General features: G+C 42.6%; 1 protein-coding gene across 2 annotated transcripts in view; it reads left to right on the forward strand.

Moving 5' to 3' along the window:
• Positions 1-25937, forward strand: part of SCARA3 (scavenger receptor class A member 3) — a 34288-nt gene that overhangs the window by 2001 nt on the left and 6350 nt on the right. Inside the window, exons 2-5 of one of the 2 annotated variants that reach the window (XM_081943768.1) lie at positions 4128-4257; positions 13474-13530; positions 13808-13927; positions 22661-22759. In XM_081943768.1, the coding sequence (XP_081799894.1) occupies positions 13503-13530; positions 13808-13927; positions 22661-22759 (247 nt within the window). In that variant the 5' untranslated portion in view covers positions 4128-4257; positions 13474-13502. The remainder of the gene's footprint in view (positions 1-4127; positions 4258-13473; positions 13531-13807; positions 13928-22660; positions 22760-25937) is intronic. The other variant, XM_081943767.1, reaches the window with a different exon arrangement.

The following is a 25937-nucleotide window of genomic DNA, read 5'->3' on the forward strand; positions in this document are numbered from 1 at the left end:
CGCAGGTTTGACACCCCTGGGCTAAAGAGTCAAATGCATTGATGTATCCAAAGATGGTGTGTTTCCTTCTCTACCAAAACCAATTGGAATTACTTAAAACGCGCAGAAGCACTTGAAAACAATAGAAAATTTAGGAGAACTTTGTGTTTGTCTGTAATACATGGTGCCCTTGAGATTCACAATTTCATTTATGATCTTCGCATCCTCTGCTATAGGACAGGGAATATTAATATTAAACCAGTGGATGTATTGCCTGGTGATGCGACTTGCCAAATATCTGAAAAGCATGCGGGAGGACGGGAGGACTGGTGAGGGATGGCAATTGAATGTTCTCCTTAACCTCAACTGAAATGAGTGGGAAATATGTACAATCACATAAAGTAGTAATAGCCCTGCCAGATTTGACCACAATCCATGTAACCCAGTATTTTTTTCCCCAACATTGGCAATTCCTATATCCCGCAAAGAACAGTTTTCGTATATCATAGAGGCAACAGCCCTCCCTTGTGGCCAGTACTCAGTCTCTGTTCTTCCAAAACAGACTTTTCGTGTGGAAGATCTGTATAGCTACCATCACAATGGGATTATTTCACCACTTCCCCTTTGTTTTGTATAGGATTACACTCCACATGAAAATCTCTTGACCTCCTTCAGTGTGATACCCTGATGCCTATGCTCCCAACCCTTTCAGATACTTTAAAGCAGGGGTCTCCAACCGTGGCAACTTTAAGACTTGTGAACTTCAACTCCCAGAGTTCCTCAGCCAACTCCTAAAGGAGTTGAAGTCCACAAGTCTTAAAATTGCTAAGGTTGGAGACCCCTGCTTTAAACTGCTGTCAGATCCCTATTCTATTGTCATTTAAAGGTAAAGGTTTCCCTGTCAGTCATGTCTGACTCTACCACACGGTGCTCATCTCCATTTCTTGGCTGAAGGAGCCATCATTGTCCGAAGACTGAATGCTATAAATCCCCCAATTTTCTTTTCTTCTGACCATTCTCCTTACCACTTTCTATCCCTCTTCCAGTTTCTTTGAATCTTTTTAAAATCTGGTGCCAAGGAACAACTGCTATATGGTGAATGGGGAAGATGAAATCTGAGAAAATGTTTAATAAAAGGAAAACCAAGAGAGGGAAAATGAGGGGCTGGCATGCAATGGTGTGGGATTACCAAAAGTCCTAACACATCCTCTTGATAGCATAGCAATTTTTTGCCTCAGGGCCTCAGGATGTTCCCTCCTTCACCCGTTTTCCTGGTCCAACTTCAGAGATCAAAAGTACAGTTCAGATTTCAAACTTCCACAAAAACTGATTAAAGGGTTCCATTCCCTCTCCAGTTGGCTAAATGATTCATTTAATGCCAGCGTTCATAATGATGCGATTGAAATGAGAAAGCTGATGTTTCCAACTCCTCCTTGTTTTGAAAGTCCTGGGCTCTTGCAAGTACAAGTCTTTTCTTGAACTGGTTGAATTCAGAACATGTACTACATCTTGCTTTCCTGCAGCTATCCCTTATCTAAGACCATTTTTCCCAGCCTGGTCATGCTAGCTGGAAATTACGAGAGGTGATGATCCACACATTTGGAAGGTATCATCATCGTTATTGAGGCGGAACTGGAAGGTATTAGATGGTTCCGCCCCAAGCGCCTGATGGAACCAGATAGGTTCCAGACGGAACTTGGGCCACCTCCTGTGGACCTGACCCGCCCCCGGGTGGAGGACCTGGTAGACGCATGGAATAGTGCGACTACCGGGGCCCTAGACCGGGTGGCGCCTTTGCGGCCTCTCCTGCGGCGACGAACCACCCTGGCACCTTGGTTTACCGAGGAGCTAAGGGTGATGAAATGCCACAAGAGACGCCTAGAGAGTCGTTGGAGATCCTCCCATTCCGAATTTGACCGAGCACAGGTACGAGCATATTTGAAGACGTACCTCGTGGCATTAAGAGTGGCCAAACGTCAACATTGTGCCGCTCTTATTGTGTCTGCAGATAACCGCCCTGCCGCCCTGTTTCGGGTGACCCGCTCCCTCTTGTTTGAGAGACCACGGGAAGCCCCACTACAGGGCAGAGCAGAGGAGTTTGGGAAATATCTACAGGATAAAGTCGCTCAGATCCGGACGGGATGGGCCCCTTTCAGTGGTCCAGTAGAGACGCCCGTGGCGAGTCTTGAGGGACCGCTTTGGGAGGAGTTCGACTCGGTTGCCATCGAGGATTTGGACAGGTTGCGAGGACGTCTGCGACCCACCACATGTTTATTGGACCCGTGTCCCTCCTGGCTTGTACTGGCATCCTGGGAGGTTACGCGCGACTGGCTCCTGGGCCTGGTGAACGCCTCGTTGGGTGAGGGGTCCCTACCGGCCGCCTTGAAAGAGGCGGTGGTGAGGCCCCTGCTCAAGAAGCCTTCCCTGGACCCAACGGACCTAGTCAATTATCGTCCAGTCTCCAACCTTCCTTTTTTAGCGAAGGTTGTAGAGAGTGTGGTGGTACAGCAGTTCCCTCGTCACCTGGAGGAAAATGATTATCTAGACCCGCGCCAGTCCGGCTTCCGACCCGGGCACAGCACGGAGACGGCCTTGGTCGCATTGGTGGATGATCTCTGGAGGGCCAGAGATAGGGGTTGTTCCTCTATCCTGGTCCTATTAGATCTCTCGGCGGCGTTCGATACCATCGACCATGGTATCCTGTTGCACCGGCTAGAGGGGCTGGGAGTCAGGGGCACCGTTTTACGGTGGTTTGGCTCCTACCTCTCTGATCGGACGCAACGTGTGTTGGCAGGGGAGCAGAGTTCGACCCGGAGGCCACTCACATGTGGAGTGCCACAGGGGTCGGTGCTCTCGCCTCTCCTGTTCAACACATATATGAAACCGCTGGGCGAGATCATCCGTGGTTTTGGGGTGGGATATCATCTGTATGCTGATGACACTCAGCTATACATTTCCACCCCGAACCACCCCAATGAGGCCGTCGAAATGATGTCCCGGTGTCTGGAGGCCGTACGGGTCTGGATGGATGGCAACCGACTAAAACTCAACCCTTCCAAGACGGAGTGGCTGTGGCTTCCGGCCTCCCGGTTCAACCAGGTGTTTCCATCCCTGGCCATTGGGGGCATCCAACTAGCCCCCATGGAACAGGTGCGCAATTTGGGCGTCCTCCTAGATGCCCGGCTGTCCATGGATGACCATGTAACAGCCGTGGCAAGGGGGGCGTTCCATCAGGTCCGCCTGATGCGCCAATTGCGCCCCTTATTGGACCGGGATGCCCTACGCACAGTCACCCATGCGCTAGTGACGTCTCGCCTGGATTACTGCAATGCTCTCTACATGGGGCTTCCCTTGAGATGCACTCGGAGACTACAGTTGGTCCAGAACGCGGCCGCGCGGGTGATTATGGGGAGGACTAGATACTCCCCTGTAACACCTCTCCTGCGCGAGCTGCACTGGCTTCCTGTGGTCTACCGAGTGCGTTTCAAGGTTTTGATTATGATCTTTAAAGCGCTTCATGGCATAGGGCCTAGTTACATGCAGGATCGCATCCTGCCCCACACATCCCTACGGCCAATTCGCTCACACAGAGTGGGACTTCTCCGGGTGCCGTCCGCCAAACAGTGCCGGGGGGCGACACCCAGGGGCAGAGCCTTCTCTGTGATGGGCCCAGCCCTGTGGAATGACCTCCCCCGTGACATCAGGATTACTTCCGATCTCCGCTCGTTCCGTGTACAGCTGAAGACCCACCTCTTTCAATTATCTGGCCTGGCTCAATCCTAATTTTTTTATTCCTCCTAACTGTTTTTTAAATTGTCTTTTAAACGTTAAATTTTTAATTGCATATTGGGTTCTTACAATTGGGGTATTTTAATGCTGATTTTTAACTGTCTATATGATGTAATTGGTTACCTCCTCCGTGTCCGTGTCCGTGTATGTGTATGTGTGTTTTGTATGTATGTATGTCTATGTGTTTTTTATATATTTTCCATGTTTTATATGCTCCATTGTACGCCGCCCCGAGTCCTACTTGGAAAGGGAGCGGCTAATAAATTCAATTTATTATTATTATTATTTATTGTTAAGGGAAGGTAGATATAAACCAAACTGCAGCCTCTGAGTGCTAGATGCTCTTTTCTCTTTGTCAGGCACAAAAATCCAGAATGACACCATGAGCTGATCAAAATTACTTCTTTATTGCCGCATGCCTATTTATAAGAATCTTGCCAAACTTACTGCATTCTCTTAGGAACAGCCATATAAGAGTTTCTGGGGGAGGTAAGATCTATGTTTCTTCCTGCTCTGCAAGGACTCTAAGCTCACTCCTTCTTCACACTTTCCCCCACTCTAGCTGGAGATCCCACTTTATTAATATATGCAGTCTGGTCTGGAAATGAAAATTCCATCCTTATTCCTTTCTCCTCATCTTCTGATATCTCTCAACATTGGGCTTGGTAGCTTGGTTTGTGTTTTGTGTATAGAACTTTTGGCTGGAGAAAGCCTTCCCCACTTCCATCTCTGATTGACAGATTATACTGAACTTGATTGTCTTAACAGAACGGTTTTGCCTTCTGGATATTTGGCTAAATGACCTAAGCTGATAGCAATAGTGATCAGTATTTAGGGTAGGAAGCATGGGGAGTTTATCATTTATTTATTTATTTATATGGCTGTCCAACTCACACATAGTTGATCCCATACAACTTAACAATATTTAAAAATTACCACATAAAAAACACACCCCACTACCCCTTAACAGTAACAAAACAATCAATTCAATTCAACCATTTGATGGTTCCATCTTCACTTGTGGTCCAGTAACAAAACTACATTTTACGGCCTTTTGCAAAAGCAGCAAGGTAGAGGCCACTCATACCTTACGGGGAATGATGATCCAAGAAGAAAGAGCCATCACTGAGAAGGCTCTTTTTCATGGTCCCACCAGATCTATATCCCTAATCAATGGGATCCAAAACATACTCAACATTGAGTATGAATTTTCAGACCTTCAGCAATCCAGATTACACTTTTCCCCTCAACAAAATGATTCTTCATAAATCAGCCATTATTACAACTTGGCCCACTAGGACAAGAAGGCAGGGTATACAATAATACAATACAATACAATAGTAGAGTTGGAAGGGACCTTGGAGGTCTTCTAGTCCAACCCCCTGCCTAGGCAGGAAACCCTATACCGTTTCAGACAAATAGCTATCCAACATCTTCTTAAAGACTTCCAGTGTTGGGGCATTCACAACTTCTGGAGGCAAGCTGTTCCACTGATTAATTGTTCTCACTGTCAGTGGAACAGCTTGCCTCCAGAAGTTGTGAATGCCCCAACACTGGAAGTCTTTAAGAAGATGTTGGATAGCTATTTGTCTGAAACGGTATAGGGTTTCCTGCCTAGGCAGGGGGTTGGACTAGAAGACCTCCAAGGTCCCTTCCAACTCTACTATTGTATTGTATTGTATTATTGTATACCCTGCCTTCTTGTCCTAGTGGGCCAAGTTGTAATAATGGCTGATTTATGAAGAATCATTTTGTTGAGTGGAAAAGTGTAATCTGGATTGCTGAAGGTCTGAAAATTCTTAAAATAATTTAATTAATGCTAATAATTAAGAAAAGCAGGTTCACATCTCCCATCTATCATGAAGTTACTGGGTGATTTTGGGCCAGTCACTCTCTCTGATTCAATCCCACTTACGTTACAGGAGTTGTGATAAATGTAGAGGAACCGCTCATATATGCTGTTCTGACTTCTTGCTATAAATAATGAATCTGTGAATATTCTGTCCCTCCAGAGTGGGTGCTCTTAGCATTAGCAACCAAAAACTAGTTATCAGTTATGCCCTGTTTTCCTTTTTAAATGGGAGGCGAAAATGAAAGAAGCAATGAGAAAATAGAGAAGACAGTTTTCTGGGTAGTGTGGAAGATAGTATGTATTTGCACAATTCTGTGACTAAGACAAGAAATTGCATGGTAAAAGTCTTGTTCAAAAGCACCGAAGAGAACAGAGAAAGGAAGGATAGGAAAGAGAATGCATGATGGGGGAACTTCTTTGGTCAGGAATGGAGGGGGGATTTCTTTGATGCCAATTCTACAGCTGAACCAGAGTCAAGAATCCCAAAGCTGGAAGCCAGCCAAATGCCATGCTACCACAAGACAGAGCTGGAGCTCTCCCTGTGTTCTACCAACAGACTGCAGAAAAGGAGCCAAGCCCAGCACTTCAAGAGAGAAAGCAGAGCCTCAAAGAAAGAGTAATGTCTCCAAGCTGAAAATGGTGGATAAAATCCTACTCAGATGGTGGTTTTCCAACACCAATGTGGTAGCCATTTTTAAGGGAATAACCAAAGGCAATTTCAGATGTTGCTTCCTAGATTCTCCTCTCTTACATACACCGCTGATGGCACAGTTTTCAAATGCAGTGCAGTTGGGTGTAATCCAAATGTTCTGTCATTTATTTGTTTGTTCATTTACTATATTTATGTAGCACCTCTAAGAACCACAAGAGGATCTTCCTTGATGTTATTTATGAAGCTTATGTCGCAGTAGAGCTAAATGTAAGCAACTGACTTAAGTCATCCTGTGAGTTCTTTGTCCAAGGGGTGACTTCAATCTGGGTCTCCCTAGTCCTCCAACAACATATTTCAGGAACACAGAACTTTCATCAGCCCAGGGATTAGCACAGCATACCAAGCGACAAACTTTAAAAACAGGCGAGGCTCAGACCCATTTGCTTGGCACCTTATTTCCCCTTCCATAATGCAAACATAATTTTCAATCCCACCATTCTGGAGAAACAGTGTACGTGTGCATGTGCAAAAGAGAAATATTCAGGCCATTTTGTTTGAGGCTATGCATAATAATCCCATTCCTTGGCTCTACTGCAACAGGCTTTGCAGTGTGGCTATGTGAAGAAGCAAAGTATTTGGATTTAACTTACCAGACTGAATCTTTGTTAAGGAAACATCAAGATGAGGATATTTTTACCTGGCATCTGAGCCTCAGTGATAATGGCAGCTTTTGAAGCCTGGGAGAAAGCATGAAATGGCTCCTGGAGTGCAACGTATACCACTTTCGCTTGTGCAATTTGCAAAACATTGCAGAGTAGACATTGCATTTAACCCCACTCTCCTTTTATGCCCACGATGCATAATCCATCTTTCTGGGTGATAATAATATTGCAAGAAACCACTCTGTGTTTAAGGTGAGCAGATGTTTTTGAAGTGCCAAAAGAAAGGTGTTGGCTTCTTCTTTAGAATATGGATGATTGCTAGTTTTAGCCTTCAGGATTGATGAATGGGTAGCACAAACTTTTTTTTTTCATTTTTAAAAAACAGGGCTCAAGTGATCACAGAAATCCTGCTAGCAAGTGGAATTTCCCAGGATGCAAGAAAGGGTCAATTTGATACTTGCTAAGATCCTAAGGTGGCTCCTTCTTTGAAGTTCTTTGAAGTTGCTACTGTAGCTTTTCTCAACCTGGCTTCTAAATTTCCCAACTCAGCGGAAGATTATTGGCATTCTGGTCCAAGAGACCTGGGCTGGGATATCAAAATGAGGAAGTCTGCTCTAAATTCTAGCAAAATTAACAGGAATGATTCCATTTCAGCGAAAGACTAGAAGAGCTGAATTCCCTAAAATAAATGATTAAATTTGTAATGATTGTGTATAGCTGACAAGCTCTTCCACTATAGAGAATAATTGCAAAAAAAGTCCTACCTCATTCCCACTCAGTTCAATCGGATCTACATAACAGTGTATCCCATGAGTTACATCCATTGCCTACTCTTAGAAATGTTCATGTAATGCTCTATCAGGAATCTATTCAGCATCATATTTTTTAAAAGTTTTGCACTGCAACCATAGGCTTTTACCAGGATTCAGACTATTTTATGTTATTTGTGTCTGTTCTTCCATTAACATGGAACATGATCCAATAGTACATTTGCCTTTTAAAAACACACAAATGCAATCATAAACAAACCTTTCACCACCAGACTATTTTTATGCAATTCTCGAAGTTGGCATGCTGCCCAGTGACAATTTTCTGTTGACATAAGGGAGTGATTCTCAAAACAGAGAACTGCTTGCATGCATGAGAAAATTAAATAAATATAGGAAGGCCTAGTCCACTTGAGAGTACCCTTCCACTGCTTTTCTCAGGTTGTCTGATTGTGGAGCCAGAGTAAGCCAAAGATTTGATCTTCAAAATAAGGTCACTGCAAAACACAATGCTCCCTACCCAGAAATATCTCCGTCACCCTGAAGATTTTTTGGAGTAGCAGACTGGAATGAAGAATGTATGATAAATCAACAAGGATCAGAAATTTAAATTCATTTTTGAGATTCCTTCTGTTATTATCTATTATTCTGTTAATACTATGGCTAAGAAACCAAGAAACAAAGGGCCAGGTCTGATCTGAATATTGCCTTCATTTCAGCATAAATTTTGCTTTCAGCATTAATTGGTTAGTGTGTGTTGGGAAGTCACTCCCTGCTGGCCCTCCCCCTATGCCCCATGTAAAGCTCAGTTTGAAGAACTATCATTATTAAACTTTCCATGGTTATTAAATACATCCATGGGCAGTATGTTTTCCAAATTGCCCAAGTTTGGGTTTGACATTGCACTTTTTAGTCAAGCTTTCCCCAAGTTCATACCAATGCAGCAGTTCTAAAAATACATTTCTTTTTCTTCTGGGTTCAGCTCTTGAGAGTTGAATAAGCATACACATTTACAAAATCATTCATTTCAAGAAGGAAAAGCCAGTTGTGGAAAGCATTTGTTGACCATTATTATAAGGTCAGCAATATATACCCACCGATTTTGAAATAATTTTAAAAACACTGACATTTAAAAAAACTTTAATTTTGGTAAGAAGACTGAGTTATAATTTTTTTCCAGCTTAATACATTTTAGAAAGTGGAAAGTGTCCCATTAAACATAGTAAAAAGAATGATTTGAGGTCAGGCCAGCATTGGATATCTGCTTTGTATGTAAGATAAGTGGCCCCGGGGGATTCCCACCACCGGCAAAGTGCCAGCTCCATCAAGTCTTACATTTTGTCATTTGTCTTTAACTTTGATGGCCAAAGTGATGCCAAATCTGTGATTTTTCTGTCAACTTGCCTAGCCTGTGGCTGGCAAAGAAATCCCTGGGGCATCCTAGTCTCTTTGGTTAACCACAGTATCCAAATAACATTGATTCCTCATCCAGAAAAAGAAAACAAAAAACAGGAAAACTAAAGGAGAGCCTAAAGAATCTTGTTCATTGGTCTTTTCCAAAACATTTGGCAAGAAACCACAAGGATATTGGGTCTTGGCAAGATACTAAAAGCACAGATTTAAAAGTTTGGACAGATATAAAAGCCCAGAAACCTCTTGGTGACTTGATAGAACTATTTATAAATGGTAGATCAGGCTCATTTGTTGCCCAAAAGCCTTGTAAAATGGCCAAAAACGGGGGTTGAGCCATCTTGAGCTGTATCAAGTAACTAAAAAAAATTAGGGGGCTACAGGAAATCTTCATGGTGCACCCCCACTATGGGCTTGGGCAGACCCCATAAAAGTTTTTCACAGCAATGCAGGCCATGTGTACTCCAATACATCTGATAATATTTAGCTACACAAACTCTCAAGGAGAATTATATACGATTACAGCCAAAGTAACTGTTAACAGTGGAAAAACAAATAAATGAAATCATAGCAACAAAAAGGAAAAGAGAACCAATACAATTGTAGATTTAAACATAGGCTAGAGATTTTTTTTTAAAAATTGGGGCAAAGCAAATTTAATTATGGCTTGAAAAACATCTGCATGCGATCAAAGAGGGGTGAGTTGTATTTAAGGATCGCAGGGGTTGCACTATCAGAAATTGTAAAAAAAAATAAAAATAGCCCACACTCATGTTCAATCATACCAAGCTTGGAAAACCACTCACCATCCCCTGTTGTCCAATTAATCTGCAACCAACTAGATCAGGGGTGTCAAACTCAAGACCACCCTAGAAACAGCAAAGGACCGGCCCACGGTGCCTCTGCCAGTGAAAATGGAGCTTGGGAGGGTCACGGGCAGCCTTCCCAAGCTCCGTTTTCGTGGGCAGAGGGTTGCAGGAGTCCGTCGCAGCCGACAACGGAGCTCAGAAGCCTGTTTTCGCTGGCAAAGCGCTCAAGCCACCACAGGCACCCTGAACATGAGTGACATTGAGCTGGCCACACCCATTTTGGTCACACGCACCCAGCCCTCCCCCCCCACCAGGTCAAACACAATCCCGATGTGGCTCTCAATGAAATTGAGTTGACACCTCTGAACTAGATGGCAGGAGATAGTTTCCTAACACCAGTACACCATCAACAATAAGGAAATAGCCATCCTGATCGGATACCTCAAGGGTGCAAAGATTTAACTTTGCTTTTCAGTGATCCACAGGAAGTGTTATGTACTTAAGAGAAATGTTTAACTTGGTTCTGGGAACCTACCAGACCGGACATGGTCTGCTCTTGTGTATTGCTTAGTCAGCTTCTAGGAACAGTTCCCAACCATGCATTCATTCCACATGTCTAGGATGAACAGTGCCAACACATGACTTCTTATGCACAGAAAGAAATTATAAGGAAGGAGAAAGTCTTCCTTGGAAGGAGAGATGTAAGCCACCGAATTCAAACTATCAGCAAAATTGGGGGGGTTGACTCTTTTTTAAGAGATTCCCAGAAATATACTTTAGTATTTTTTGGAAACCATTCCATCCAAAACGACTTCTTTTTAGCAGCTGCTTTGAATTCTCAAAGACATTCTCTGTTTCAGTGCATAAGTCTTTCTCTGATGATCCTCAGGAGAGAATAAAACAATCTGAAATAGATGTCCATGCTGTTATACAATACATTAAATAGGCAACCAAGCAAAATAGTACAAAGTTATTCAGGCAAGGCTCATACCACAATAGATGTTAACAATCTAAAAGCATACACAGGATGTTTTCCCAACTAATGTTGCTTCATCCAATTAGTTGGTGACCCCAGCTAGGGAACAGAAGATCCGCAGAGCCAGATAAACACAGTGAGAGCAATAAAATGCAGATTCAGCAAGTTAATTCCTCTAAAGATTCTTGGGTTGTTGCCTTTATGCTTTTTTTCTAGGCTGTGATGATCCTGCCTTCCCAATGTTAACTGGTGAAGAGCTCAAGATAAACTGGCACTTCTGATGGCTCAGGATCCTCATATTACATGAGCGTTGTACTAATGTCTCTCTTTGGCCATCTGGAACCTACATCTGGCTTATTCTGATACTGTCCTTACATCCTTGTCTCTAGCCTGATCCTTGCTGTTATATGGATCTAGGGTCCCACCCTGTCTCTATCCATTCATCCATTACCTTGGTGCCTCTGCTGGGCGTTCCAGTAAGCAGCTTACATCATTTTTCCCGTCTGGTTCACCATGTCTCTCAAGACCTTCTTGCTCAATAAACAAATTATATTACAATGGCCTTTATATTTGTATGATGTACTAAAGTCTAAAACAATGTTCAAGTTCTCAATTTTTGATCCAAAATCTCCATCTTTAATCTATTTGTAATGCCAAGCAGTAATTAATACACTCTGCTGAATAGGATTTCTGACAAACATCTTACAACTGTGTAATTTACACATGCATATGACAGACATGTTGGTGTGTCCACCCGGTAAACAGCATCAGGAAATTGTTATTGAGTGAAATGACTTTAGGCAGGGAGAAAGGCTGCACCTCTCCCCACCCACCACCAAACACAGTCAACTGGGAAAGAGGACTGCAGGTAAGTAGACAATATGTATGTATGAATAAATGTCTGATCATGTATTGGTGCAACAATGCACTAATAACCATAATGAAAATTGGTAGGTTGCATAGATATATTAAGGCATAGTTGCATTTTGATAGTTCTGGGTCAAATTGAACTGGCTCTACAACAGAAGCCAATAATTGTGCAATAGGAGCATGGAGAAAGTAATGCTCTCCCAATATTTGGCATATCTGTCTGTATGATTTGGTATTGTATGTCATGGCAGCCAGTTTAATAGCTATGATGAGTTAGTTGTTAATAGCCTTGTATTCTTTTTTTCAGTTGTTTTAAGATTCTGATAAATGAGTCCTGCAATAGAACATTGCATCATAAGATACTTCTACATAGGGGAATAGCCAGCCAGTCACCTATTCCCTTCCACTCAACTTGACCTTCCAGTTTTCTGTTCCTCTCTACATTCAAGGCAGGGTTCATATGATATGCTTAATCCCATATCAGGTTAACAAAGCCAATTGTGTTCACATAACATTGCTCAAACAAGCATGCTACTAATTGACTCAGTATGTTAAGACAAGACTTTCCCATAATGTGCTAAACAACACAGCCCCCTTTTAGCCCAATTTAGGCCTAATCTGATATCATAGAGGTTCTGTGAGAGAGATTTCCCTCTTGTTGTTCTCAGCAAAATATATTGTATTTTCTGCATGGCACAACATACCTTTAAGATGGCAATACCTTCCTCTTGAATGTAGACCTTCTGTTCTGGCGCTCAGAGGACAAAATTGCCATTAAAGATTGCAAGATGTCAAACTAAGTTAAAATAAGAAGCATTGAAGTCAACTTGGTTTCTTTGGATGTGTCAGATTATCAACCTTGAATGGCCAATTGCTTGCCAGAAAATTATGGGCAGCTGTAATCTGGAGATCATCTGATCAGAGAAGGATGGCAGCATTTACATCTCTTTGGAAAGGAACAACTGTGCAGACATGGACCTTAATTGTTATTGTCGAGCCACAGCTAAAGAGCAACCTGTCAGGCCTGCAGCCATCTTTTATTTTGGATCTTTGGTCTGCCACACTTTCTATTATTCTATTATGCATTTTCTATCGTGGGAAAATGGGAGCAGGGATTGTACGGAGTGAGATGCAATGTAGCCATAACAAAATTCTTCTAAAAAGCCAAGGTCATCCTTTGTCTCTGCACCTGACCGGAACTGGATGGGTGGAACTGCCAACATGACAGTGGAAGATTGGACCATGTGATGGACTTGTGGGTGTGGGGACAAGAGCATGAACTTTCAACTGGGTGGGGAAAACCGGGAAGCTTTCAGATTCGGGTTTTCCCAGATGTGCCAACATGGCTCTCTTAATAAATTGGAACTTTGAGCAAATACTTTGCCTTGAACTCTGATTTACTTTTGGATGCTATTTGGAATCCTGACCCCACCTCTGTTTTTGTGGTTATTTGAATTATGCCTATTTTTATCACATATAACCCTCTCATTGTGTCCCAAGGCCTATACGTGCTATCTGTTTCTAATAACGCTATAAGTCTGTGGGAGGCACCGGCATTATTTAATTAAGCCTCTTTACCTAAAGAACTCAAAAGGACATCCAATAAAAGCAAAAATATAACCGGTTTAGACAAAAAGCAGCAATGCTTTTTTGGCAATTGTTGATACTTAAAACATATTTTTTTAAATTTTTACTGTTATATTTCAGAAGAGGACCTTCCTGAAGAAGACGACGAGATGCCTTCCTTCGGATACAGACCAAATGGTAAGAGCAAGTTAAGCCTGGCTGGGTAACATCCTCCCTCATTGCCCTTCTTTTTCCACTTCATTCCTGGGCTGGAAAACATTAGAAAACTCTACTGGGTTCTCCAAAAACACCCTTCCAACCCCTGAGGACTATGTTCTGTTTTCATGCAGTCTCTGCTCTCACAATCCCTTCTCTTTGGGGTATGTTTCAAAAATCTGAGTCATATGAATGAAGTCAGAAGCTGAACTGAGCCCTAGATATACCAGGTTCTCCATATGTACCTTATCCTTCGCAGGCCGGATGAGGACCAACTGCAGCCGGTGTGAGAAAAACCTAACTCTACAGACGTCTGTGAAAGTGTTGTATGTCTTCGTTATCTTGCTGGTAATGGCAGTGGTGGTGCTGGCAGCTTTAGGTGAGTAAGGGACTAGTCATTTTTTGTTTATGTGTTTATTAGGCCACCTAGCTCCATGGTGATGCTGGGCGGCTTACAGTAGTAAAAACAATACAAACTAATATAAACGAAGCAGAAAGAAGGCAAAAGTTGACTGAAGAGACAACCATCCAACTCATTACATAAAATCTAATGAGAGGCTTATTACACATCTTAACTCAAGGCCTAGGGCAGTGATGGCTAACTTTTTTCTAAAGGTGTGCCAAAACTATGCGTGCATGCGCTATCGCGCGCGCATGTCCACCCACCTGTGCATGCACAAGCTACCCCCCCACTGTGCATGCACAAGCAACCCCTCCCACCAGGAAAGCCTGGGGAGGGCAAAAAACAGGCTCAATGGTCCAACCAGAAGTTCAGAAAGCCTCCGGAGTCTGGGGAGAGTGAAAAACGGCCTCCCCTGGCCCTCCAGAAGGCCGAAAATCAGCGAGCGCCGGAGCTGAGCACTGCTGAGGGCTGCTGTGCCAGCAAACATGGCTCCGTGTGCCACCTGTGGCACTCATGCCATAGGTTCGCCATCACAGGCCTAGGGGAAAAACGTATCTTAATGACTGCTTAAATGAAGGCAATCTATTTAATTTCTCATACTAATATTTGGAGAAATCATATTGCAGAGACTAGGTACATTGACAGAGGGGGGCCAGTTCTGGGTCCCCATCAGATTATAATCAGCACCTTGAATTGCACCCAGAAGCTGTTAGGCATGCCCATTACTATCCATACCACTGCATTTGGACCTGATATTGAAACAACTGAGTGGCCTTCAAACAGCCTTATGTAGAGGGCATTGTAATAATCATAATCAGGGCTTGAATGACTGTCTGGAGAGCTTACTAATACAAGGACATTCACAAGTGAGGTACAAGATGAGCTTGTAGGAAGGCCTTCCTAGCCACAGCACTGCCTGAACAGAAGCTAGGAATCCGAGGAGGAGAAAATGATGATGACAATGATGATGATGACAACAACAAGAAGGATGAGGATGATATCCTAGGTCCTTAGGAAGACCTTAATACATTTGAAGGCCAACACCAGCTAAAGAACAGACACCTGCGATTTCCCATTGTTGTGCACATAATGCTTCATTAAACTTGAATATCGTCTGACTCTTAATGACATTGAGTAGCTCACAACAATCACAAAAATTACAATAAAATCCACAAAGCACAAAAAGATAGATGCTGCTACAAAGAAGGAGCCTTTCCGGGATCCTAGAGAAAAGAGAACCACTTTAAAATGATGGCCAATCCAATCCATGGAGCTGGCACAAATGGATTCTGTGCTTGATGGTATCAAAAGCTGCTGAGAAATCAAGAATCACATGGATGGATGCATCATCCCTCAGATCATTGGCAAGCAAGAAAGACTTAAGATTGTCTCAGTAGTAACTCTCAGCCTGAAATGCAACTGAGATGATTTCAGATAATCCATTTTCCCCATAGTTCTCATCAACTGCAGTCTGGCCGTCTTGACACCTTACCCAAAAAGGAAATGTATGAAACTGGTCAGTTGCCAAAAACCATTGGATCCAAGGACTGCCTCTTGAGAAAAAGATACACCATCACCCATTTCAAGGCAAGAGTTACTATCCCCTTCAGATTTCATACTAATCCCAAATTGGAATTGCTACCCCATCCAGGGCAAACATGGAGGATCTCCCAGGATAAATTGATCCAAAACTATTGAATATCATCAGCATGCTGAGAATACCTGACCTAAACAAAGAGATGGTGTCTCCTAACATCCTCATGTAGTCATTACCTAGGTCAGGGGTGTCCAAACTTGGGAACTTTAAGACTTGTGGACTTCAATTCCCAGAATTCCCCAGCCAGCATGGCTGGCTGGGGAATTCTGGGAGTTGAAGTCCACAAGTCTTAAAGTTCCCAAGTTTGGACACCCCTGACCTAGGAGATCAGTGGCTTCAGGATAGATCTTTTCTCCCCTTGCCCATGCTGACTAGAACCACCCAAAGGGAAAGGAGGAGAACCAATGCAGCGTAGTGTAGAGACAGTCCAGAATGATACTGTGCTTGATGATATTGAAATCTGCTGAAAGACCAAGGAAAGCCAGGATGATCGCGTCTTCAAGAATCCAATCTACATACTATGGCCAGTTTGAAATAAAAACTGAAAGAGCCTACATAATCCATTTTCTCCAGAGTCCTCTAGTGCTGCATCCCAACCATTTTCTCAAAATGTCCTTTATTCAGACATTGGACAGTACATTCCTGTCACAATTAGAACTTTTTAACACTAGGCTGGCCTCATAGCTCGCATACAAAAATCTCAAGGGCTGTTGTAATATTCAGGACTGCTTTTTGAGACTCCTTTTAATACTACTCATCAGTGTACCAAACGCCATTGTCCTTTTAGAGACTGGAAAAAGCTCACTGCAAGCAAGGATTAAACTCTCGCTCAGAATGTATGCATTCCATTCCACCTTGGGATTTCTTCCTTAGTTTGTTGATGCTGCATTTAAAAGTTCCAGGTTTAAAATGGAATGTAGGAAAATGAGATTGGCTTCTCTCCAGATCGCCTATTTTTAATGAGACGTACTTCAATGTTTTGTTAATTAAGCAAAACTCTAGGACAGGGGTGTCAAACTCAATTTCATTGAGGGCCACATCAGGGTTGTGTTTGACCTCGGGGGGGAGGCAGAGTAAGTGTGGCCAGAATGGGTGTGGCCAGCTTGATGTCACTCATGTCAGGGGTGCTTGTGGTGGCCTGAACAGTCTGTCAAGGAAAACAGGCTCCCAAGCTCTGTTTTCGGCTGCAACAGCCTCCTGCAAGCGAAAAGGGAGCTTGGGAGGGCCATGTGCGGCCTTCCTGAGTTCCGTTTTCACTGGCAGAGGCACTCTGGGCCAGTCTCGTTGTTTCCAGGGCAACACCCTGGGCCAGATCTAAGCACCCGGGGGCTTGAGTTTGACACCCCTGTTCATAAGGCTTGATTTGTAAAGCTTAATTCATCCTGTTCTCCTGTTTATTTAGGCATTTATTATTAAAACAATTGACATATGGGCCTCATATTTAACTAATATAACTCATCGCATTTATCAGATTGTTTTTGCAAAAAGCATAATTACAGTAAATGTCTTTCTATCCCAGCTCCTGTTAGAAAAATTCCAGAATATACTCTGAGGGGTCTTTTATAATGACTCTGCTCTTGTAGTAAATCAGAAGTGGAGTGAATGAAATATATACATTTGGCATTTGAATTTGTTGGGGTAGACCTTTATCTGTCCTTTATTGGTTTTTTTCAACCAGACTGTTTAAACATACAGTATGTGCAAATTTTGCCTTCTCCAATTTAAGACCCACTACTTTCTGAATGATTTGTTTCTCATGGAATGTCATAAATTGTTAAGTTTGTTGTTGGGCCTTTTGACTATAATAAGCCATTTTCCTACCCACTCACTACATAGGGACATAGATTTACTGTATTTTTCTGAGTATAAGACGCACCTTTTTCCCCAAAAAAAGAGGGTGAAAATCTAGGTGCATCTTATACACTGAATACAATATTTTTAGCTGCTCAAAACTCCGCCCCTTTGCAAAAATGGATGTGCAGAGGGTTTGGGAGGCCTGCAAAGTGCTCCTGGTGGCTGGGGATAGCAAAAACAAGCAAAAAAATGGGCCTGTTTTTTGCTTAATTTGGCGGGGGGAAGCCCTGAGGAGCATTTTGCAGGCATCTCAAGCTCTCTGCATCCCCTGTTTTTCACAAAAAATGAGGCGTGCAGAGGGTTTGGAAGGCCTGCAGAGTGCAAAAACTTTTTTTTTAAATTTACCTCTTCAAAATCTTGGTGAGTCTTATACTCCGGTGCATCTTATACATAATAAATAAGTTGTTGAGTTAGCAGCCCAAAGAATTTTGCCTTCTTCCCCAGGAGTGCCCAGTTCAAACTTATCCTAGCCAACCACATAAGATTTGGCTTCAACATAACTGTCTCACTCAACATCCAATTCCAGGCAAGTCCAAACAACTTTATCCACCAGACAGCTAGAATGTTCTTCACTGCAGCTCTAGGAATGATCCTGTAGCTCAAACATCTTTTCATGTTCCCAGTTTTCTATAGTAGCCAAAGGCCTGCAGAACAAGCAGAAAAAGGCCCTACTGGTCCACATTTCTGTCTAATATTAGGTTGTTAACTGCTGGCAGTGCTATGACTCATAAAGCACAGGCTTAAATGCTGCAGACAGGATTTATCTGTAGGAACTCAGGCATTGTTAATCATCCTCCTTAAATATTTCCAGCACCCTGGAAGGAGGGCAAGAAGTATCCAGCAATTCTTTTTTTCCCCCGGATTCCATTTTGATGACCCTTCTTGGTCCAGCTTTGACTTTTTTCTAGCAATTAGCCTGTACTTGTTCTCTTTTCTCCTCAATTGATGACTCAGTTTTAAGAACTGTCTAGCAAAGGCCAGTCTTGGTGTGTTATTCCTTTGGGGAAAGTGTTCAATTTATCACTGCCTCTCTGCCTGCCTGCCTGCTTGGATTCCATCTGCCTAGCCTGGAACATCTGCAAATAAGTCTCATCTTTTTTTTATGAAGCTTTTTGGCAAAATGTTTTAATATATCTATTTGCAACATGGCCTTAAAACATGACGCTAAACCAATCTCAAATTGATCTGGTTGATAGACCACACTCAAACCTTGGTGTGTTTATCCATGGTTTGTTGAAGAAGTCTTTGTTGGCTGGGTTCAACAATGTGCTAAGTCAAATACAAAACAATTATTGATTCCTCCATATAATAATGATAAACACCATCAAACAACATCTGGCTATCCCAGGTCTTTGGAATGGAGTTGATAGGTGGATAAAAACGCGAAATCCAGTCTGAGCATCTGGTTAATTGTGTGACAAACCATAATAATAACCTTGTTTGCTGCCTGATTCCCAATAACTGGGCTACACACTGAGTTTTAGTTCATTTATGTTCCTTGAATAAAATCCTTTTGGGCAGGACCTATCCTCTTGTAATCTGAAAGTATTCTTTGAGGGATTTTCATCTGTTTTATTCTCTGGACTGGGTTCATTTACAAATACAGTCTTTCTTTTCCTGGCCTCTTCCATCACACAAATTAAGTCCACCTATGTCGATTTTGTTCTATGGATGAATACAAAGTCCTGAGCCCATTTGTATAATTTCCTTCAACATTCTTTTGACTTGGAAAGAATGAAAAGGCATCCCAATCTGGTTTGCATATTCCTCTCACGGTCTGTAATGAGTCTCTGCAACAAAAGTGCTTGTTAAACCTGGAACAAAAGTGGCTGTGTTGAAAGAGCAGTTGGCGACTGTTAGGCCTTGTGTATTTCAGGTTCTACATAATCCGCCAGGTTCTAAGCATGGCCAACACATTCCCAAGATGGAGACAGCAATCATATGCCTTTCAAGGGACAATCTGGTGTTGATAACAAACCAAGAGGAAATGGCACCCTAAAAAAGCAACTGTCTAAGGATAGTTACAGAGGCTCATCTTTCTTTTGTCCTCAGTTTGAACCAATTCCAAGTGGCAATTAGGAATCTTTCCACCTTTTGAGCCAAGGAACGTAGAGGATGGAAAGCAAAAATCCTAAATTTCTGATTGGTGTATCAGATTCTAGGACGTAATAGACAGGGGAAGAATGAACACAATAGAAGAAACGTCAGCATCACTGGTGGAAACATGAGTGTTATCTTAGTTCAGAAACAGCTTGTTTTTTATTAGAAGAGCCCTGACATACTTTTTGTATATAGTCACTCTATACACTTATATTACTATATATAAGATACACAGAAAGCTCTAACTTAGATGTCATAATATGTTTGTCAGGTTTTTAAAATTCAAGAGGTGGTCACCATATGCAACCCCAAAGAGTACCATTCAGGATAACCAGCAGCATCTGTAAGAAACTTCAGTAACACTAAAAGACAACATCCAGGTGATATTGAAGAAGTGGAGTCTGAGAAAGGGATTTATTTAATTATTTGTATCGCACCTTCTTATTTTTACAAATAACTCAAGGCTGCAAACATACCCAACGCACCTACCACCTGTTATTTCCACACAATAACAACCTTGGGAGGTGGGTTGGGCTGAGAGAGTGAGTCGCCCAAAACCACCCAGCTGGCTTTCATGGCTAAGGTAGGACCTGAACTCATAATCTCTGAATTTCTAGCCTGGCGCTTTAACCACTAGACCCGTGATGGCGAACCTATGGCACACGTACCACAGGTGGCACACAGAGCCATATTTGGTGGCAGGCCAGCCATCAGTTCCGGCTGCATGTGTGCGCCAGCCAGTTGGTTTTTTGCCCATCTGGAGGGCCAGGGGCGGCTGTTTTCACCCTCCCCAGGCTTTAGGAAAACCTCCGGAGTTTGGGGCGGGTGAAAAACAACCCCAATTGGCCAACTGGAAGTTTGGAAAGAATCCGTTTCTGGCTTCCAGAAGGCCTCCAGGGGTGGGGCATTTTCACCCTCCCCAGGCTTCAGGAAAGCCTCCGGAGCCTGGGGGGGGTTCATGCACACATGCGCAGGTGGGCGGGGATATTGAACGGGCACGCATGAGTGTGGTATCTCACATGCATACACAATTTTGGCACGCCATAAGAAAAAGGTTCGCCATCACTGCACTAGACCAAACTGGTTCCCAATTTAGCTGAGTGGATTGAGGTGAAAGTTGTAAACTACTCTGAGAACATGATATGAGGAGCCAAATCTCCTGCAAGTATGGAGCCTTTCAGTTACCATACATAAAGCTAAATATGGGCTGATCAGTTTCAAGTCTTTGCCTCTAGATAACTCTACTAATCCATTTAAACAAGAAAAGAATGGCAATGGGATCTACTGTTTTTTCTCTCTTGCAGCCAAAAGTGGTCAGAGGGACATGTAAAGAAACCAGGGATCAGATTGAAGGGTATGGCCCTATAACAAGGAAAATTCAACTGTTGCCAGAAAATTAATTAGGAAATATTCTGGAAATATTTTCACCGATATAAATTGAATTTTTAAACAGTCAAATCCAAGAAATCTCATTTGATTCCATGAATCTTCAGCCCCTTCAAGCTTTGTTCCTCAGTGGTAAAACCTATCCATAGGAAGGAAACCTCAGTGGAGATGTACAGAATGCAAGGATCAGATGAGCAGCTGGCTTGGAAGAACCGCAAAGGATATGGTGAATTGCAAAATAAACATGAGTCAGGAAAATCCTGCAGTGGCCAGCACAAGGGAACGTTTGGGGGAGATGCATGGGCCAGAGAACTTGACATTGTTCCACATTGTTTAATCCTTGGCTTGAGGAAGGAAATCTGCCCTTTAGCAAAAAGGAAATAAAAATAAGTGGGCTGATCTATCTGTATTGGAGGGGGGAATAGTTATACACCAGGGGTGTCCAAACTTGGCAACTTTAAGACTTGTGGCTCTGCTGGCTGGGGAATTCTGGGAGTTGAAGTCCACAAGTCTTAAAGTTGCCGAGTTTGGACACCCCTGTTATACACTGTTGCAGAATAAAAGATTAACCAGGTTCCTTGAGCCACCAATTTCCTATCAGTAGATCAATTTGCTGAAATCTCATGTATATTGATCTCATTTTAATCGGGCATATCAAAAGGTAATCCATGTCTTGAAGCAAGGACAGATAACATTTTGATAGCTAAGGACTTTTGGGGGGTTGGGAATAGATGGCTTTGAGGGTATTTTTTAAAGCTGTATTAGACTTATTTGGGACTGTCAATTTTCGTTATATATCAAGATGGCAGAAAAACACTTTAATCAGTTCTATTCCAAGGGGGCTCTAGAGACCACAAGAAAGGGGATGACAGATAACCAAACCTGTGATTTAAAGGAACATTTACTCATTTTGAACTACTATAACATTCATCTCAATAATGATTAAGTCTGGAGGCAAAGTACATATATGGATTTGGGTTCTTTTAATATTTGCAGAGATTTATTTAAAAAATGACACAACATTCCAGTGGGCAACCAAAACTCAAATGCTCTAACATCTGATATGCGGGACAGTTTTCCCAAACATTTGTTCTTCATATGTGTTATATTACACAAATCCCATAATTTTCCTTCCCAGGAAGATTCTCATTACTGAAGACCATTAATTTGTAACTTTTGTAGCAAAGGAGACACTTGAAAACTCCTAGCCAGGATTGTTCAGTTGACTTTGCACGTTATTTTGGATTGGCCCTTTCCTATTTAAATTTGCATCATTGTTTGGCTTATGGTGCAATGGGAAATGAACAAACATGATTAAAATCTCTTAGATGGCGTTTTCTTTCATCCTGGAATATTTTATGCTGCCCAACCTTGTTATTCACCTTGAGTTGATAATGACTATGACGTTGTAATCTTGAGGCAAAGACAATCACATGCTAATTAGAGGGAGTCAAACTATTCTCCAAGGCACCTGAGGGTAGAACAAGAAGCAATGGGTGGAAACTAATCAAGGAGAGAAGCAACTTAGAGCTGAGGAGAAATTTCCTGACAGTTAGAACAATTAATCAGTGGAACAACTTCCCTCCAGAAGTTGTGAATGCCCCAACACTGGAAGTCTTTAAGAAGATGTTGGATAGCCATTTGTCTGAAACGGTATAGGGTTTCCTGCCTAGGCAGGGGGTTGGACTAGAAGACCTCCAAGGTCCCTTCCAACTCTGCTGTTGTATTGTATTGTATTGTATTATAATTCATTTTTCATGCTTTTCTTGCAGTTTTCAAGAAAGTGGGATCAATAGCTGATAAATTTAACTCAACTCAGACATACTATGAAAAAACGATTGTGTCAGTCCAAAAAAATATTCAGGAACTAGGTAAGAGCAATGTTGCTATTTTGATGTTTTCATCCAAAAAAACCCAGGTATAATTAGTTCCCATTTATTTTAAGTTCCCATACTGATATGGTACGTTTCAGTTCCTACAGTGGTTTGACATCAATATCTCCTGAATGCAAGGCAAGACTCCTTTCGTATTGCAAATAGGAGAACCTCTGGTCCTTCAGATGATACTGAATTAATAACTTCCAGCATCTCCCATAACTGATTTGGCTGGCAGTTATATTTAGATTAGGGACCATTGAGGTTATGGAGAGGATTGATTGATTGATGTAGATTCTTAGCAACCATATAGATCAGTTGTGTAAAACTCAAGGTCCAGGGCCCGGATCTGACCCATAGGGTGCTTAGATCTGACTTGCGGGGCCACCCTGGAAACAGCGAAGGACCAGCCCACGGTGCCTCTGCCAGTAAAAGCAGAGGACAGTGGGCACCCCTCCTGAGCTCTGTTTTCATTGGCAGAGGATTGCAGGAGGCCGTCACAGTTAACAATGGAACTCGGGAGCCCATTTTCACTGACAGAGCACTCAGAGCGCTCAGGCCACCACAGGAGCCCATGACACGAGTGATGTTGGGCTGGCCACACCCACCCCAACCCTCCAAGGTGAAACACAACCCTGCGGCCCTCAATGAAATCGAGTTTGACACCCCTGATATAGATAAATTTTCTTCATCATCATCTGTGCCTAATTGGTCCTTCTGTTCTTCCAATAGTGCCCTCATTGCAACTATGGTTTAGCCCATACACCAGTGGTGGGATTCACATTTTTTTACTATTGGTTCTGTGAGTGTAGCTTGGTGGGCGTGGCAGGGGAAGGATACTGTAAAATCTCCATTCCTTCCCCACTCCAGGGGAAAGTTACTGCAAAATCTGCATTTCCTCCCAATCAGCTGGGACTCGGGAGGCAAGAGAATAGATGGGGGTGGGGCCAGTCAGAGGTGGTATTTACTGGTTCTCCAAACTACTCAAAATTTCTGCTACCGGTTCTCCAGAACTGGTCAGAACCTGCTGAATGCCACCTCTGTCATACACCTTGCTGGTAGGCATCTTCTTCCATCATTAGCGCCTTCTCTTGGGAACTAGGTATTTGCACAATGTGTCCTAACTACGGTAATTTGACCCTCAAGTGAGAATTCTGTGTTGATTTGTTTGATGAGCCATTTGTTTGTTTCCTTGGCTGTCCACGATATTCATCATAGCATCTGAATATCTTTCCCAAGGCATTTGTGTCTGCTCTACCAAGTGCTAGTCTTCAGCTTATTTCTTGACTGTTCCTTTACTGTTGGTGGTTGATCCTAAAACACAGAAGCTACCCACCACTTCAGTATGGATGAGGGAATGAGTTTTCACCTATCTTCTCTTTCAAAGCAATGATTTTCATTGGATGGGGAGTTTCTATTGTGTCTTTCTAGGTTCAGAGGAACTGTCTTTTCATGCCAGTAACTGGGAGTTTAAAACCTAAACACCTTCCCATCTGCTATGACTCCCGGATCAGGTACATTCGGACCAGGGGTGGGTTCCTGCCAGTTCTAACCTCTTCTATAGAAGAGGTTCCACAAATCTACAGTGCCGTTTAGAACCGGTTCCAGCTACTTCCCCCCGCGCATCCGCACACCATCAAGATGAAGAGCGAGAGGAGGAATTCTGGAAGTTGAAGTCCACAAGTCTTAAAGCTGTCAAGTTTGAACACCCCTGGGGCTTTTTTCTAAAGGGTTAGGGGTGCAAGGGTCTTGTAACTTGACAGCTTTAAGACTTGCACACTTCAATGCCAGCGTTCCTGAGCCAACATGACTGGAGGAGGAATTCTAGGAGTTGAAGTCCACAAGTCTTAAAGCTGTCAAGTTTGAACACCCCTGGGGCTTTTTTTTCTAAAGGGTTAGGGGTGCAAGGGTCTTGTAACTTAACAGCTTTAAGACTTTAAGACTATATGGGGTTTTTATAATTGGGGTATCTTAATGCGGGTTTTTTAACTGTCTATATGATGTAAATTGTCTACCTCCTCCGAGTTCGAGTCCGTGTTTGTGTATCTGTATGTATGTTCTGTATGTACGCCTATGTGTTTTTATATATTTTCTGTGTTTTATATGCCCCATTGTACGCCGCCCCGAGTCCTACTTGGAAAGGGAGCGGCTAATAAATTCAAACTTATTATTATTAAGACTTGCGTGCTTCAAATGCCAGAGTTTCTGAGCCAACATTTTGGTTGCTAAGCAAGAGCGTTGTTAAGTGAGTTTCACCACATTTTACAAGTTGGCCACGCCCAATGTCACATGGCTGGCAAGCCACTCCCACCCAGTCACATGGCCGGCAAGCCACTCCCACAAAGCAGACCCACCTACAGAAGAGGTTCTAAAAAAAATTGAAACCCACCACTGGTGCACACACAGGCTAGTCAGGATCATCAGGTTGTTTTCCATTCTTTTATTCCTCTTATGTATACTGATAAGAAAACAGAAGAGCCTGTTAAAACAAAGGAATAAGCAAAAGACACAAAAGATGGCAAATAAAGCTGCTTTTTTAAATCAATCTAAAAATTAGCTGTTGTTGAGACACATTTTCTTTCTTTTTTTTAATTCAATCATAAAAATTATGTAGAATTTCATGGAATTCACTGCCCTGGCTTATACCCACCCCTTGTTATCTCCATCTAGTTTTGTTCCCCTTTTTCTTCCCTGTCCAGTATATTTACATTTTTCTCTCATTTTCTTGCACCCTGTTTCTTCTTTTCTTTTTTGCTGTTTCTGATGGGAAAAAAGGAGTGTGCATGAACTATATTTCTGTGATGATCGTTTCATAGATGTTTTTGAGACTGGATGGGTATATGAGGATTGTGGATCAACTGAAATATCTTATTTACACACAACTGGTTTTAATTAGTAGTTCTTACTCTCTGTTGCTGTTCTGGCCTTTCCATTATGAGGATTATAACTTCTCATAATATATATACTTATCCATACGCAATTATGTCACATGGGCATGAAGGCATCTGGAGGCCTACTCCAATTAGTTTCCAATTGGAGTAGGCATCTTGTATAGGAAAGCTGGGATCAGACCACATTGTTAAGATCTTTTACTCTTCCTTTGGAGGGTTCATCTTGAAATTTGGAATCATATATGATAAGATGCTGGTTAGCTACATAGGGTAGTGAGGGAAGA

This window comes from Natrix helvetica, assembly GCF_964273705.1.
Source record: "Natrix helvetica genome assembly, chromosome: 2".
NCBI classification, from domain to species: domain Eukaryota; kingdom Metazoa; phylum Chordata; class Lepidosauria; order Squamata; family Natricidae; genus Natrix; species Natrix helvetica.